The sequence below is a fragment of the Podospora pseudocomata genome, assembly GCF_035222375.1.
Source record: "Podospora pseudocomata strain CBS 415.72m chromosome 1 map unlocalized CBS415.72m_1, whole genome shotgun sequence".
NCBI lineage: Eukaryota > Fungi > Ascomycota > Sordariomycetes > Sordariales > Podosporaceae > Podospora > Podospora pseudocomata.
In genome coordinates this window covers 6045599-6059387 of record NW_026946363.1, presented here as the reverse complement: position 1 = coordinate 6059387, position 13789 = coordinate 6045599, and the positions used below count along the sequence as shown (strand labels likewise).

General features: G+C 54.6%; 3 protein-coding genes across 3 annotated transcripts; 1 reads left to right on the top strand and 2 right to left on the bottom strand.

Annotated features, from left to right (window-relative positions):
- Window positions 1-141: 141 nt before the first annotated feature.
- On the bottom strand, window positions 142-864 carry QC762_120000 (uncharacterized protein; the record flags this gene model as incomplete). The annotated part of the gene is made up of 1 exon (XM_062886434.1): window positions 142-864. The coding sequence occupies one exon, from the start codon at window positions 862-864 to the stop codon at window positions 142-144; it is 723 nt and encodes a 240-aa protein (XP_062749520.1).
- A 232-nt stretch (window positions 865-1096) lies between these two features.
- QC762_119990 (uncharacterized protein) lies at window positions 1097-2812 on the top strand. The gene is made up of 4 exons (XM_062886433.1): window positions 1097-1222; window positions 1288-2058; window positions 2118-2194; window positions 2482-2812. Exons 2-4 carry the CDS (start codon window positions 1682-1684, stop codon window positions 2772-2774), a joined length of 747 nt encoding a protein of 248 aa, XP_062749519.1. The 5' UTR covers window positions 1097-1222; window positions 1288-1681; the 3' UTR covers window positions 2775-2812.
- Window positions 2813-6326: 3514 nt separating this feature from the next.
- On the bottom strand, window positions 6327-12920 carry QC762_119980 (uncharacterized protein; the record flags this gene model as incomplete). The annotated part of the gene is made up of 2 exons (XM_062886432.1): window positions 6327-12326; window positions 12395-12920. The coding sequence occupies 2 exons, from the start codon at window positions 12918-12920 to the stop codon at window positions 6853-6855; spliced, it is 6000 nt and encodes a 1999-aa protein (XP_062749518.1). The 3' UTR covers window positions 6327-6852.
- Window positions 12921-13789: the final 869 nt, after the last annotated feature.

The window sequence follows — 13789 nt, the reverse complement described above, 5'->3', positions numbered from 1 at the left end:
TTGTGTGTGTGTGCCGTTAGACCATCTACATCGGAAAAAGATCTATCGTACAGCCCAGGCTAGACTTTACACTGGCGTTGTGCTGTTGTTGATCTTTTTTTTTTTCCCTTCAGAGCCAATCCTTTCCAAGCTGGCTGTCCATCAGGGCGTCTTGGTTGGCTTATCATCCGCCGGAGGAGATGCCGGCGATCCATCTTCTGGTTTCTTGGGCAGATCCATGTTGAGCTGCTTTGCCATCCACTCGACGAGCTCCTTCTCGGCTTCCTTGTCCTCCTCACCTCCCATGGCCGAGCTGATGGACCGGGCCATGGAGTACTGCGAGGCTTGTCTCAGCTCTTCCAGAGTCGAGATGTTGAATGCCCACGACAACCCTCCCACAAACATGATGCCAAAGGCCATGGTATTCAGAGTTGCATAGTTCAGGGCGGTGAAGGCAATCAAGGGATCCTTCTTCAACGGCTGCGACGGCAGCGCTATTGGGTTGGATGAGTAGTACTTGAGCCGGGACATGATCATCTGCCTGGCAATGGCCCGTCTTGTGACGAGGATGGAGAGGGCCAGAAAGCCACCGCCGGCGGCCATCAAGCCCATTTGCCGGAGCGAGCGTTCCGAAAAGACAGGGGGGTATGGCGGTCGCTCATAGGGCTGGCTTAGTCTCGGTGATGTAGCTGGCGCCGTAGCTTTGTCTGATGGTGGTGTCGGTGCGGATGTGGGCACCGGTTGTGGGCCAGTGGGGCTTGCCGTTGAAGGCACCGCTGTTGCTGTTGTTGTTGATGATACATTGAGATTCTGTTGTTTCTTTGCCTGTTCCGAGGCTGGCTCGACGCCGAGCAGCCTACTGGCGAGGAAACTGAGGAGCGGCATCTGGGAGCGGGAGAAGGCGAAAGGAGAGACGGACCGACAGCCCCAGAAAAAGAATGGACACAGCGTCGCGATTTGTCGATGGTGTGGATGTGAGTTCTGAAAAGCTGTCGTTGGAGCTTTGGAAAAGATTGGTCTGATGTCTCGGAATGTCTTGGCCTGTCATTGGCCGGCGCTGTCACCCCCTGTTCCTGGCCGTGCTATTTCGCGGGGCGATGCATTTAACGTTATCGAGGCGCCTTGGCGCACCCGCTGGAATCGACCTCAGATCGACCTCGTTCGTGAACTATGGCACCAGTAACAAGGGTACGAGCATCTCACCACTCTCATCGGTTGTCGCTTTGGTCGCGGCACACCCCAGGTACACATCTCTCTTGCCCCCCCCTCCCCCCCCCTCTCTCTACGAGACAATTGACACGCCACAAGCTGCCAGGCATATCCCATCCCCCAATAGGATGTTCCCCTGTCGTTCCTCCTGTCAGTCAACGAACAGTGTCACCAACTAGAGCCACCTGCAGTCTCAGAGGCTGAGAAGTGAGACATGCTTGGGTAGACCAATGGTCCGGAACGGGACATCCTTGGAAAACTGGGAAGCGTGCCGGGTCGCTACATGCATGCCGCTGCTCAGATATCAGACGACATGCTAATGCAGACAGCAGCCATTTCGGACAAGCAATCGCCATAACGACACCGAAGACACTCTACCAGCCAATTACTATCACCCAACTGTCAGCCATTGTCTCTTGACTTGACGTGTCACCTTCATCGGCACGGCACTAGAGGAAGCCAATCCGTCGGCCACCGTCCACTACTGTCCATCATGGCAAAAGACAAGCACCCCAAGAAGCAAACCCCCTCTTCCTCCCCCGCCGCCGCCACCACCACCACCAAACAGACGCCCCCTGACTGGCCGGTGTTTAGACCGCCTCTACCGGTAGTCAGCCTCGACTTTGATTCCCCGATCCAGGACAAAGTCGTCGTCCTCCGGTCATTCTTCCCCAAGAACCTGTGCCGTGACTATGTCTCGTTCCTGCGGACCCTTCCCCTGACTACAACCCCAGGCAAACCCAAGCGGGGGATGGCCGTCAGGGTAAATGACAGGTTCCAGGTCCAGGACCCACTCTTTGCAGAAAGATTATGGAGCGAAACTGGGCTGAAGGAGGCCGTTCTGGACAATCCGGATCTGGCTCATTTGTGGTGAGTCTCTGTGAGACATGGCCTAGAATATGATGTGGTACTGACATGCTGTGAATCAGGGGAGGGGAAGTCGTAGGGTTGAATCCGAATATCAGAGTGTACCGATACACGCCTGGACAGTTTTTTGATGCGCATTGTAAGTCATGTCATGCATATATTTCCCATCCAAATCCTGGTCCAATCGCCAGTTTTTCCCACACAAAGAAAGGGTGGTCTAGTGAGACATGCACGAACCGAGTTCGCCTAAAAGATCGACACAACCGCAAATCTGTCGTTTCTTTTTCCATCTCGAACCACAAACGACGATCACCACATCATATCCAAGACAATCACCACATCATCACAACCTCTTCTCCCTGTCATCGGACTTGGGAACCGCTCTTGGCCAGATCCTTGAGGAAGTTGACTGACAGCACTTCCCAGATGACGACTCAAACAACCTAACCCTTTCTACCCCTGAGAACCCCTCTCTACCAGTCAAAACCACCTGGACACTTCTCCTCTACCTCACCTCCTCCACCGACGGTTGCGTAGGAGGCGAAACAGTGTTCTACCCAAACGATCGACAAACCAAGAAAGAAGCCATCCCCATCAGCCCTGAGACGGGCATGTTGCTGTTACATAAACACGGCGACCATTGCATGCTCCACGAAGGAAAAGAAGTCACGGCAGGGGAAAAGTGGATTCTAAGGAGTGATTTGTGTGTGAGGCGATAGTCTTTCCACTTGGTTTTTTGCCTTGTCTTCAAACACGATCTATACAGAACTTTGTCCCCATGACCCTGTTTTCATCAGGGGCACTAAACCGTCCTGGCCATTCTCGTCCCCATCCCAACATCCTGCCCGTCTGCAGCCTCCCCCGCAGAAGACAAAAGCATCAGAGTGGCGCGCCCTTGACCGTAGTCTCGCAGAAAGTATACCCTCCCCGCTAGACACCACTGCGTGACAATTATTGTGCCCAGCCCCGGTGTTGTTCCCTCCTCCCCCTCCTCGATCACGTAGTTCCACCGCCTCCGAGCCCCCTTGTCCATACCCCGGAAAAGTATCTGAAAAACTCCCTTGCATCAGAGCACACGAATAAAATTATCACTATGAGGCCCGCAAGGACGAGCTCAACGAGGATAAGACCGGAGACCCACTTGATAGCGACACAGGGGGTTGGTGTACCAGTGTAGGCGGTTGGGTTGTTGGAGATGGGCGTTCGAGAAGCCAAGTTTGTAGGGAAGTGAGACTTGAAGGGTGCGACATGTTCTAGGCGGTCAAGGTCTGGTATCTATCTACTGGTTATGCGGTTGGTGTTGATTGTTTGCTTGCGGCCGAAATCTGCTGCGTTCTGTCATGTGTGGTGTTCTGCTGACACTGCCAGGCGCCGTCTTTGAGTAGGTTTAGATAAAAAGGGCAGCTGAATGAGATTCTTTTGAATGATAAAAAGTGCCTCAATTTCCAACTACCTCGAGAATTTCAAGTTTTAACCGAACTGGAAACGACACGGCGGTTTCTATTCTATAGCAACCTCCTCCCCCTGGTATTCAGTCGACCGGGTAAGCAGGCGGCGGGCCTTTTAGGGGCGGACTTTCAGCTCCTGCCGTTCCCATCTCGATGTTGTCCTGGTGGTTATTGGCCGCGGAATTTGAACTGGGAGCCAAGTAAACCAGATCGGGGTATCTCGGCAACGTACCATTCAGGTGGGGTATCCAGAAGCAAACGTTCATTCTCTGGGCGATGTGGTCAGACACAGTCTGGAACGGGATCGGTTGGTTTATCCGGAGGGCTCACTCCTGGTCATGGACACGAGCAAGACACAGAAGATGTAGAATACCATCCAACCGAAGATGGAGAGGACGATTATCTCGCTGACCACCATTCGGCCGTGATAAAGATGTTGATGAGGTGGGCTATATAAATGGTGCTTTAGGGTAGATGTTGCGATGTCGTAGTTGTTGAGGAAGAAGTGAGTCCCTAGTTGGTTACTTCGAGACGTGCTAATGCTGTGGGTGTTGAGATCCGGATAGCTGGTGGACTAATTCGAAACCGAGAAGGAAACTTGCTGGTAGATATCGCTGGTCGCATTGTCCGGGACAATTTCTGTGCCTTGAAATGTCTGCTCCTCGTTGCTGCTTGGGTACCCTCCGGTGACCAACCATAGCCCCGTCACACGGTGCTCCCTCAAACGGCGGTAGTTTCTCCAACCAACGTGACGTGAAGATGGGAACAAAGTGAAAGAAGATTCTTCAGAATGTCGAAGTCTTCTTAGGTACCTACTTAGCACGTAAGGGGCTGTGTCGAGTTTGGCAGCTCCAGTCGCGGGCTCGCCCCTGAGCACGGTATCATGGTACCTTGATTGCGGCAAACTTGAAACTGACCTATGTGCGGAGTAACTCTTCTGTCTACGACTCTGCAGCTGGCCAGTGAAGTCCTCAGCATATTAAGCCCACCCCTCACCACGACCACTTCATCAGTTTCAACGCCGATGCCGCTCAATGTCCATACAACCCAAACATCTAACACCATACTTGACATGCCCGCCTCTAGGTTTTTCATTCTCGGGTTCCTTTTCTCTTGGATCTGCCTCACCCTTGGCGCCGCCCTTTTTATCAAAGCCAGATTCGGCAGGTAAACTCCCCCAATCAAGCCCCGAAAGGATATCTGCTGGGGGTCAAACCAACGGCTAGCTCCCCTCGCATTTTGCAGGCACACCGATAAAACTGGCTATGCTTGACGCCGTTGTCATAACTACACTCGCCATTATTCCCTTGTTTCTTTTACTGGGAGGCGGATGGGCCAACTGAAGACCGTAGGCGGGAGAAGGAAAGGTTGGCGTTGCTGGAAAGATATGAGAGGGAGCGCCAACAGCATCGAGAACGTGAAGGAAGGAGGGCTTTTCGAGCAACAGCAGGCAATATTAGAGTGGCAGATAGACCACTGGGCCAGAGACAAGCGAGTCAGCCCAGCATGTTTATGAGGCAGCCATGAGGGAACCAAAAAGAACGCGTTAGGCTTGATACTGACAAGAGTGAGCGAGAGTTGGGAATGTGGAAATCTCCAGTGTTTACGGTGATGATTGAGGAGGAGGAGACGTGGGTGATGTGGTGGTGGAGGTGCGGTTCAAGACTGAAAGATCGCCGAGAAATGAATGTTGTTGTGCAGTTTCCTCGATGTACTGTATGTTTATAAGTGCGATATGCTTTCTCTGGTCTACCGTAATATCGATCCTGGAAAAAGTTAGATTCATGTTATCGGTACCTAATTGAAGTGAAGCCCATGATCCCCTGGATGCCAAGACAACCTCTGTCAACATCGGATTGAAGCCATCATCCCTGATTCTTCCAAGTCAGGAAGCTTGCCCTAATCTTCCATCTCAAAAATCTCTTGAATTTTCATGTTTCAGCCGTCAGGATTCTGATCAAGTGTCTCCCCACAGGTTTAACGTAGACGTGTTCTGCCCGCTGTTGCATGATAGCTAACAGTCAACTGTGCTCAACATAACAAGGATCCCATTGAATCAGCTTACGACAGGTGGTCAGTAGAATACCAAGCGATTCTATTACAAGAAGACCCTCGTCGATCTTTTCACCAACTACAACTTCGAACATGCCAGCACAAGTCCTGCCTTGTTCAAGATGACACTCAACGCAACCAGCTTCGTCGGTAGGTTGGTCTCGGGCTGGCATCACCATCATCACAACAACGATACCCACTACAACAACATTGGACCACCAAACACCGCACCTGGAGCACCATGCCCTCATGCAGAGGTATTCACCTCCCCACATCACCTTCCCCACTAAATCATGGGGTCTCTCAGGGGGCACTTTTGTCCAACCTGCATCGGAATATTCCGATAGGGCTGCATATAATCAGGGGTCTTCCCCACCCTGCCCCTTTCTATAACAAGGACTCCCCTTCCTCCTCCATCTCACCATCACCGTGTGGGCTACCCCAACGTTTTAAAAACAACAATTTTTTCTTTTTTACCCTGCCTGCCCTTCCATGCTATATACAAACAGCAACCTCAACTAACAAAACAACACATCCCCTATAATTACACTACCCACAGCCACCGTCCCCTCCCCCCTCCCCCCTCCCCCCAGCCTCAACCTCAACCTCAACCCTCCCTGCGCTCCCTTCCTTTATAATAACCCTATCAGGTCTGAGAGAACTGCTCTTTGGGTGGTGTACTTTTATCAACAAAATTAAACAAAACAAAAACAAAAACAAAAACGCCAATGCCAGAGCTAGCAACTATTCGACTCGCAACATGTGACCATTCTCACCCTTTTTTTTTAGGGGAGGGAGACAGAAGAGAAGGCAATATACAGAATCATACATCCAAAGCCAAACTTGCTGCTGGTGCCAACTAAAAAAAAAAAAGACAATGACAGTGAATTGATCAAAACCGAACTTTGCTTTCCTCCTCCTCAGAAACAACAACTATCGACAAAAAGCCAAAATTACCAAAGTTTCCTCAAACAACAACAACAACAACAACAACAACAATCTGGTAGTGAGAGAAATATATAAAAGGGGGAAGGGGTATCATTCTAGTTTTTGCTTTCTTTGTTTTTCTCAGTGTGTGAATGGGTGTGTGTGTATGTAAACCATGTTGCTGATTGGTGTGTGTTTCATGCCAACACTCGCGTTCCCATCCATCATTATCTACAACTCTCTTCTCCTCCATCTTGATTGACAACACAAACAATAGAAAATAAACAAAGGAAATAAGGGGTTATAATAATTTTAGCCACGCGGGCTTACAGACACGAACTGATGATGGTGCTGGTTCCTGAGGACGTGCTCACTCCTCATAAAATTCGGCATCGTCAAAGTCTTGCGCATCGGAATCGTAGGCGTTGTCCCGCATCGGTGGTGTCACTGGTCCGGAAGAGGCGGTGCGACGGGGCGGGGTGCTCAACACCGAGGGGAGAGCAGGGACAGCAGCTGCCGTCTCTAGTTGCGCTTGTTGCACGGCGGCAGAAGCTGGCCCGAGAGGTCGGTTGGCAAGGTCCTGGGCAGTGAAGCGGCGTCCGGTGCTCGAGAAAGCAGTCGGCTGCTTTACTGGAGGGGCGGTTGGCGTCTGTCTAAGACTGGAGGCAGGAGGTGTCAACAGACCCCCGAGGAAGCCGCTCGCAGTAGGGCCGCTCTTGGATGGTGTGGTGCTGCTGCCACTAGTCGACCCGGTGGGCGACTGTACACTGCTGGCAGCACCAAACGACGGATCTCTCGACCTGCGCCAGTTACCCCACGCGGCCGCCAAAGGACCAACAGCCTGGGCAACGCGGGGAGTGGCCGCTTCGCGAATGGTGGCGGCAATGTTGGGCAGGTTGATGGCAGAACCACCATTGAGTGCCCTTTCGCGTTCCTGCTCCTCCATTTGGAGGTTGGCCTTGAGACGGATCGCCGCATCCTTGACCGTGTTCTTGTCGTAATCTTCACGTCCGAGAGCAGCAATAATGTCCTGCAGATCCGAGTGTCTGACGGCAAGAAGCTCACGGAGCCAGATGATCTCGTCGTCGCGCTTCGAAATCTTGGTCTCCGCTTCGGGATCAACCTTGGCAAGCTTCTGGTCAAGCTCCTCAATTCTCTGCTCACGCTCCTGGAGCTGCTCTTGCAAGACCATGATGGACTCGCGCAGAGCCTGGGGCGAAATCCTCTCTGGAACTCCCAATTCCCTGGCCGCGGAAGCGCCAACCTGGGCAGGTAATTCCGCACCACCAACAGACGACTTGGCAGCCTGAGCAGCAGCCCGTGCAGCCTCCTTGGCAATCTCAAGCTTCTCCTCGAGATGGGCGACCTTGTCTTGGAGGTGCTCGGACTTGGAGGTGGAGATGCTAAGACGCTCCAGCAGGTTCTGCTCAGTGCGGTGGGCATCTTCTCTGGTGTTGCTGAGCTGGCGGTCGTAACGTGCCTGCAGGTCCTCCATCTCGTTCTGATGTTTCTCAGCAAGGGCTCCAAGCTCGGTCTGCTTGGTGGTTTGAGCTTCCTCCAAGAGCATCTCAAGGCGCGCCTTGGAAGTGTCAGCATCCATCTTGACTTGGTCGAGCTGGCTTCTAAGTCTCGCCATCTGGTCCTCAAGCTCGTTGCGAGCAACGTTGACCTGGTGATTGGCAGCGTCGATTTCGCTCTGCATAGCATCGCGAGTGCGTTGAACCTCACGGGCAGCAGACTCCCTAGCCTCTTCAAATTCGGCCTGGTAGCGGAGGGCGCTCTGGTGCAACTTGTGATTCTCGGTGCGCATCTCGGCGAGAACATTTTCGAGTCTCTTACACTCTGCGACAGCGCGCATGCCCTGGCGCTCGCCCATTTCCAGCCTCTGGAGCTCAGTCTCAATGCGCTCGCGAGTTCGAGCCTCGGCCTGAAGTCTAGCCTCGAGAACCTCCTGCCGAGCGACAAGGCCTTGCTCCCGTTTGGCATGACGGGCATTCTCCTCAGCAATATCCTTTGCAGCCTTGGCCATATCCTCCTGGAGAGAGAACAACTTGGTGCGATAGTTGTCACGGACACGCTCGTTCTCCTCGACCTGGGTGCCAAGGGTCTCAATGAGCTTGTGCAGCGCCTTATTTTCGTCAAGCGCCTGAGCAAGGTCCTTATCCCGTCTCTGAGCAATAGTAGCAATACGGGTAGCTTCACCCCGCCAGTGCAGAGTTTCCTTGCGCGCCTCGTTCATCTCGCTATCCTTAGTATCGACGAGTTCACGAAGACGAGTCTCCTCTTCTGAAGAGATGCGAAGCAACCGCTGGTTCTCTGCAAGACGATCTTCAGCAGCCCTTCTACCGTTGACTGCCTCCTCCACCTGATGCTCGGCGTGGTGCACACGCTCCTCGAGGTCGTTGATGCGCTGCCCCAAGGAGCTCTTGTTCATCATTTCAACATCAATCTTGGTAGCCGCATTCTCAAGCTCACGGCTAGCCCTAGCGGCACTATCCTCGGCCGCCCGTCTAGCAGCAGTTTCAGCTGCCAGCTTGGCATCGCTATCCTGAAGACGCTGCTCCAAAGCCGCAAGCCGAGCGTGCAACTGGCTGATCTCATGATCCTTATCCACAGCCGCGGGCGGGATACGCCGTTCAATAACCTCCTCCACGATATTCCCAATGTCGGCCCTGACGTTGAGTTGTGTCTTCATCTCTTCCAAAACAGACAGGACACGAGAATTGTCCTCGCCCGCCAAAGAACGAGCCGATTCTGCTGGAATCTTTTGGTGAGCTGCGAGCGCCTCGGAAACAGCCGCACGAATTTGCTGCATTCTGCGGTCCCGGCGGGGGCTCGCAGGGCGCCTGAGATGAGTCAACCCATCCTCTTCGTCGTCGCCATCTTCCGTATCCGACACACTGTGACGTGGCTGGGAAGAATGAAGGTGCTTTCCGCTGCGAGCAAGACCAGAGACAAGCTGCTCCAAAGGCTTGAGGCGAGCAGCAAGCAGTCCATCAACAAGATCGCTGACACGGCCGTCAAAGAACTTGACACGCGACTCAAGCTTCGTTTGTTCGTCCTCTGTGAAGGTGCCCTCCCAGTCGCTAGCAGGAAGGCTCTCGCTTCCATTGAGGCGCTGAACTGCACCCTCTGTGTACTGCATTTGATCGTTGAACGGATCTTCAGGCTCGGCAGACAACGTCCTTGGGGAGTCGGCCATTTCATCGTACTGACGGCTGCTTGGCTTAGGGCTAGAAGCCTCGCTGCGGAGCAGAGGCGCGTCAAGTGGAACCTCCAATGACGTTCCCCGAGGAGGAGCTGGGTCAGCATGGGCCCATTGGTTCTCGTTGTTATACGTCTTTTTCACACCCATATCCGGATTTTCGTTGAGTCGACGCATGATCTCATCCAGATCAGCCATGGTGGGTTCGGCAAGCATATCCCCAGCAGCCTCCTCCGCCGGAGCTGAGGGCAAGGGCTTGTCATCAAGTTCAGTAGACGAAGCAGGCATGGAAACTTGTTGCTGTGGTTGCTCGTTGCTCGGGGAGGGAGCGGTGGCAAACCGGGAGGCCGAGAGCCCGCTTTGCTTGGGTGGAGGCGGAGGTGGAGGGGAGGAGCGGGCATAACGGGACGCAGCCAACCCCTTAGGAGCTGGGGGTAGTTCCTTGTCGAGTGATCGGGTGGCAGCGGGACTCGGCACTTCGAGGTCCTCCTCTGGCTGCTCGATAGACTCGACGACTGTTTCAGCGGCATCTTGACTGAGTCCTGAATGTTCGTCGTTGGCAACGATAGGTGTAGCTTCAGGAGTGGTATCTTTATCGTCTTCCCACACAGGCACGCCAGGAACGAAGGCCTTGGCCGTGGCTGAAAGTGATTTCGTATGGCCAGCCTTGAAGCTTCCAGGCTCGAATGGCGCGGCCTCGGCGAATGCCTGCATCTCAGTCGGCTTGTTGAACTCGAATGGCGCCCAAGGAACAGTCGCCTGGTCCGGTGAAGTTTCAGAGGGACTGATTGCAGCCTCAGTATCCGGTGTTGCTGAAATGACCATGGACGACTGCGCAGTGTCTTCCTGGCCGTTGTTGGACTCATCGAAGGACTTGTCCTCCACCGGTCCATCGTCTTCGGCAACCGTCTCTGGCTTGGCGACGACCAAGGTAGGGTCGTCTGTACGTTCCGCAAAGAGAGCAATATCATCATCGGGAGCAACCGAAGACCTGGCTCGTTTGCTGCGTGTCTCCTCACCAGTGTACTGACCAGGTGCCTTGCCACCCTCACGCTCCTCATCGGGCTGTTCATCCTCAGGCTTGGTGATAAGAACGGCCTGCGACTTCTTCGCGGGCTTGACAATGTCCGCGGCAGAAAGATCAATGCTTCCAAAGATGGAGCCAGGCTTGCTCGTGCTCTTCACGGAACCAGCAGTCACTCCGGGGATGCCAGTTGGGGTGAAGGCGGGAGCATCAGGCCTGAACTTGGGGCCTGAGCTTGAGAAGCTAAAGTCGCTCGATCCAGGCGAAAAGGGCGCAGCGTTGACATTAATCTTGGTAGGGCCAGGAGCTGGCACAGGAGCTGGAACGGGCGCTGGCAACGGAGCCGCCATACCAAACGCATTGGGAACGGTCTGCGGTAACCCTGCGTTGAAGACAGGGGTCGCGAACGAGGAGTTTGAGAAGGCAAACCCGTTATCTGGAGTGAACGAGCTCGCGGGGTTGAACTTGAACTCCGGAGCCTCAACATTGAGCTTCGAGAAAGAAGACTTGCTGCCGTGGCTTACGCGTGGCTGGTGATTGCCGTTAGCAGCCGGCCTTCCGGGCTCACTGTGTTGCCATGGGTTGCTGTCATTCGACAGCGTCCGCTGGTGGGCGATCTTGGCAAAATCAAAGTTCTGAACAGGAGTTCCCAGATTACTCGGATTGGTCTCGATCTCGGAATCTTCTGACAAGTGCGAACTAATGCCCTGCAGCGTGGGTCTGTAGCCACCCTCGACAGTTGCGTCGTCTTCGGTATAAAACTTCTGAGAGAGCGAGTGACCTCGGCTGTGCGGTCTGGGGTGATGCAAAACAAGACCATCCGCTTGACTAAACTGGGTGGCTTGAGCCGCGAACTGCACAGATGGCAATGCGGGCATCTCTCCCTTATCGTTTTCGTTGTGGGGGCTGTAGTCTTCGTCATTGTCGAGCTGGGAGCGCATCTGCTCCTCGAGGTGATACTCAGCCTCGTCAATTTCCTTCTGCAAGCTATCACTAGCGTTGTGGTGCACAAAGCCGGCTTCGTGGGGCTTCGATGCCTCTTCCTCTGCCGGTTCCTCGTCGATTTCGCACAGATCCTGCAGGCGCGGCGAGGCTCTGACTGGCACTTGGAACTGGTGAGGCAAGACAGGGAACTGTAGTGACTGATGCCGTTGGTGTCCAACAGGCCCGACAGGGCCCATCCCATCAGGAGAGAATGGGGAAGTAGGAGACATCATGGCGCTGAGGTTTGCGAGCGAGGGCGAGCCAACACGGTGCCCGAGCATGATGGAGGGAGACCACCCATGTGGCGAAGGGATCGAGATAGACGCCCGGGGATTGAACTTGTTGAACGGCCCCGGTGATGCGCCAGCCGGGATACCTGGACTCTGGGCGGCAGAGGTGACGAACGGCACGTTGAATGGGAAGCCGGGGACTGCTTGGTTGCTCGATGCGGAGGACGTTGGAATCGGTGGGGAGAATGGCAGGGGCGGATATTGCATCGACGTTTGCCGGCTCATCGTCGTAGCGGGGGAGATCGCTGGCGGCGGAGGGAGGGGAGGTTCTTCATCGCCAAACGAAACGCCCAGGGCGCGAAGTTTGGCCTCGTTGAGCTCGTCGACGTACTTCTTCCAGGCTGCAAGTGGTGAACCATGTTAGAAACAAAGCAGCAGTAAAGCGCACAATTCGCATCCGAGAACATACCATTGAGATCGGGGAGGACTATTGGGTATTTGCCGCTCTGCCGCTCCCGTGCGACATCATCAAAGTCGGGCCAGGATCCCCTACTATGTGAATGCTCCACAGTCCCAAGCTCTTGTGCATCCGATGCTAAATCGAATCCTTCGGTGTTGTACCCAAGCTCCTCCCAACTTCGAAGCATGCCCTTCACCTGGGTCTCGGTAAGGGGCATTGGAGGCCCGCCGGGCTGACCCCGTCGGTCGTTGCTCGGGAAGCATACCATGATGTTTTTACCCTTCCAGGGTACCTTTTTCCTGAATGCGCGGGGGGTCGCACTCAGAGACGCGCGCTTGACAGCCGCTCTTGACGGTGTTGATGGCGCCTTATGCTCTGTCTGCGTCACACTCGCCGATCCGTTGATTCCGTTCAGTTTCGGTGTGCCGGGCCTCTCAGGGAGGTTGAGACGCCCCTGAGTGGCCGACAACGAGTCAGTTGTGAATCCGCGGTTGCCCACGCTATCGGGCGTTGACCTCTCGTCGGAAGACACCATTTTGGCGGCCGGGGCTTCTTTTGCACGGTCCAGGTGGGATTGTCTCAACGTTTCGTTACTGGCCTGCTTTCTGCGGTCGAGGCCGGATGACAGCCACCGTCCGTTATCGGTCTCGCGACTTCTTGGTCGTGGGGTTTCAAGGTTGATATCGTCGTATCCCAACCACGCAGCTTCCTCACCGGAAAATGAGCCGCTCAGTGAAGAGTTCTCACTATCGCCGGTTCCGTCACTGAACCAATGTCGTTTTTCCTGGTCACCTCCAGCAGCCGTGTGCTGACGTATCCAATCCTCTGTGATTCCGTGCGCAATGCGCCTGGCTCGGTTCGCAAGCACAGCTGCGGCCGCACTCAGGCCTGACTGCCGTGGGGGCTCTGGCTGCGGTTCTTCGATGAGCGGGGCGGGACGCAAGAAGGGGGTTTGTAGTTGAAGGCGGTGGATTGGTATGGGAGAGTCCCCAGAAAGGTCGCTGCTAGAGGTGCTGTCGGTTCGAAGGTTCGAGGGGTAGGGGGAACCCCAATCGGTGGCGCCAGGAGCCAAGCCTTCGTCCCTGCTATCCTCGTCTCCTGATCTCTCAGCGGCGGGCGGTGGAGTCCTCAAGAGACCACGGACTCGTTCAGGTAATCGAGGTACTGGCAGAGGCGGTAGTACGGGGGATGCCTCGCCGTCGGCAGTGGAAGCGCTCGAGAGGGCAGGGGACGATGCAATCGATGGTGGGTAGGCCTGCAACTTGGAGATCGGCTTGAAAGGGCCGTCCTGTGCCAGTGCACGAGGAGGAGTCTGCGGTGACAACTTTAAGGAAGACGTTTTTAGGAAACTGGGAGCGACACCCAATGTTAGCCGAACATGTTGGTGGTGGCCGGGGGGGGGAT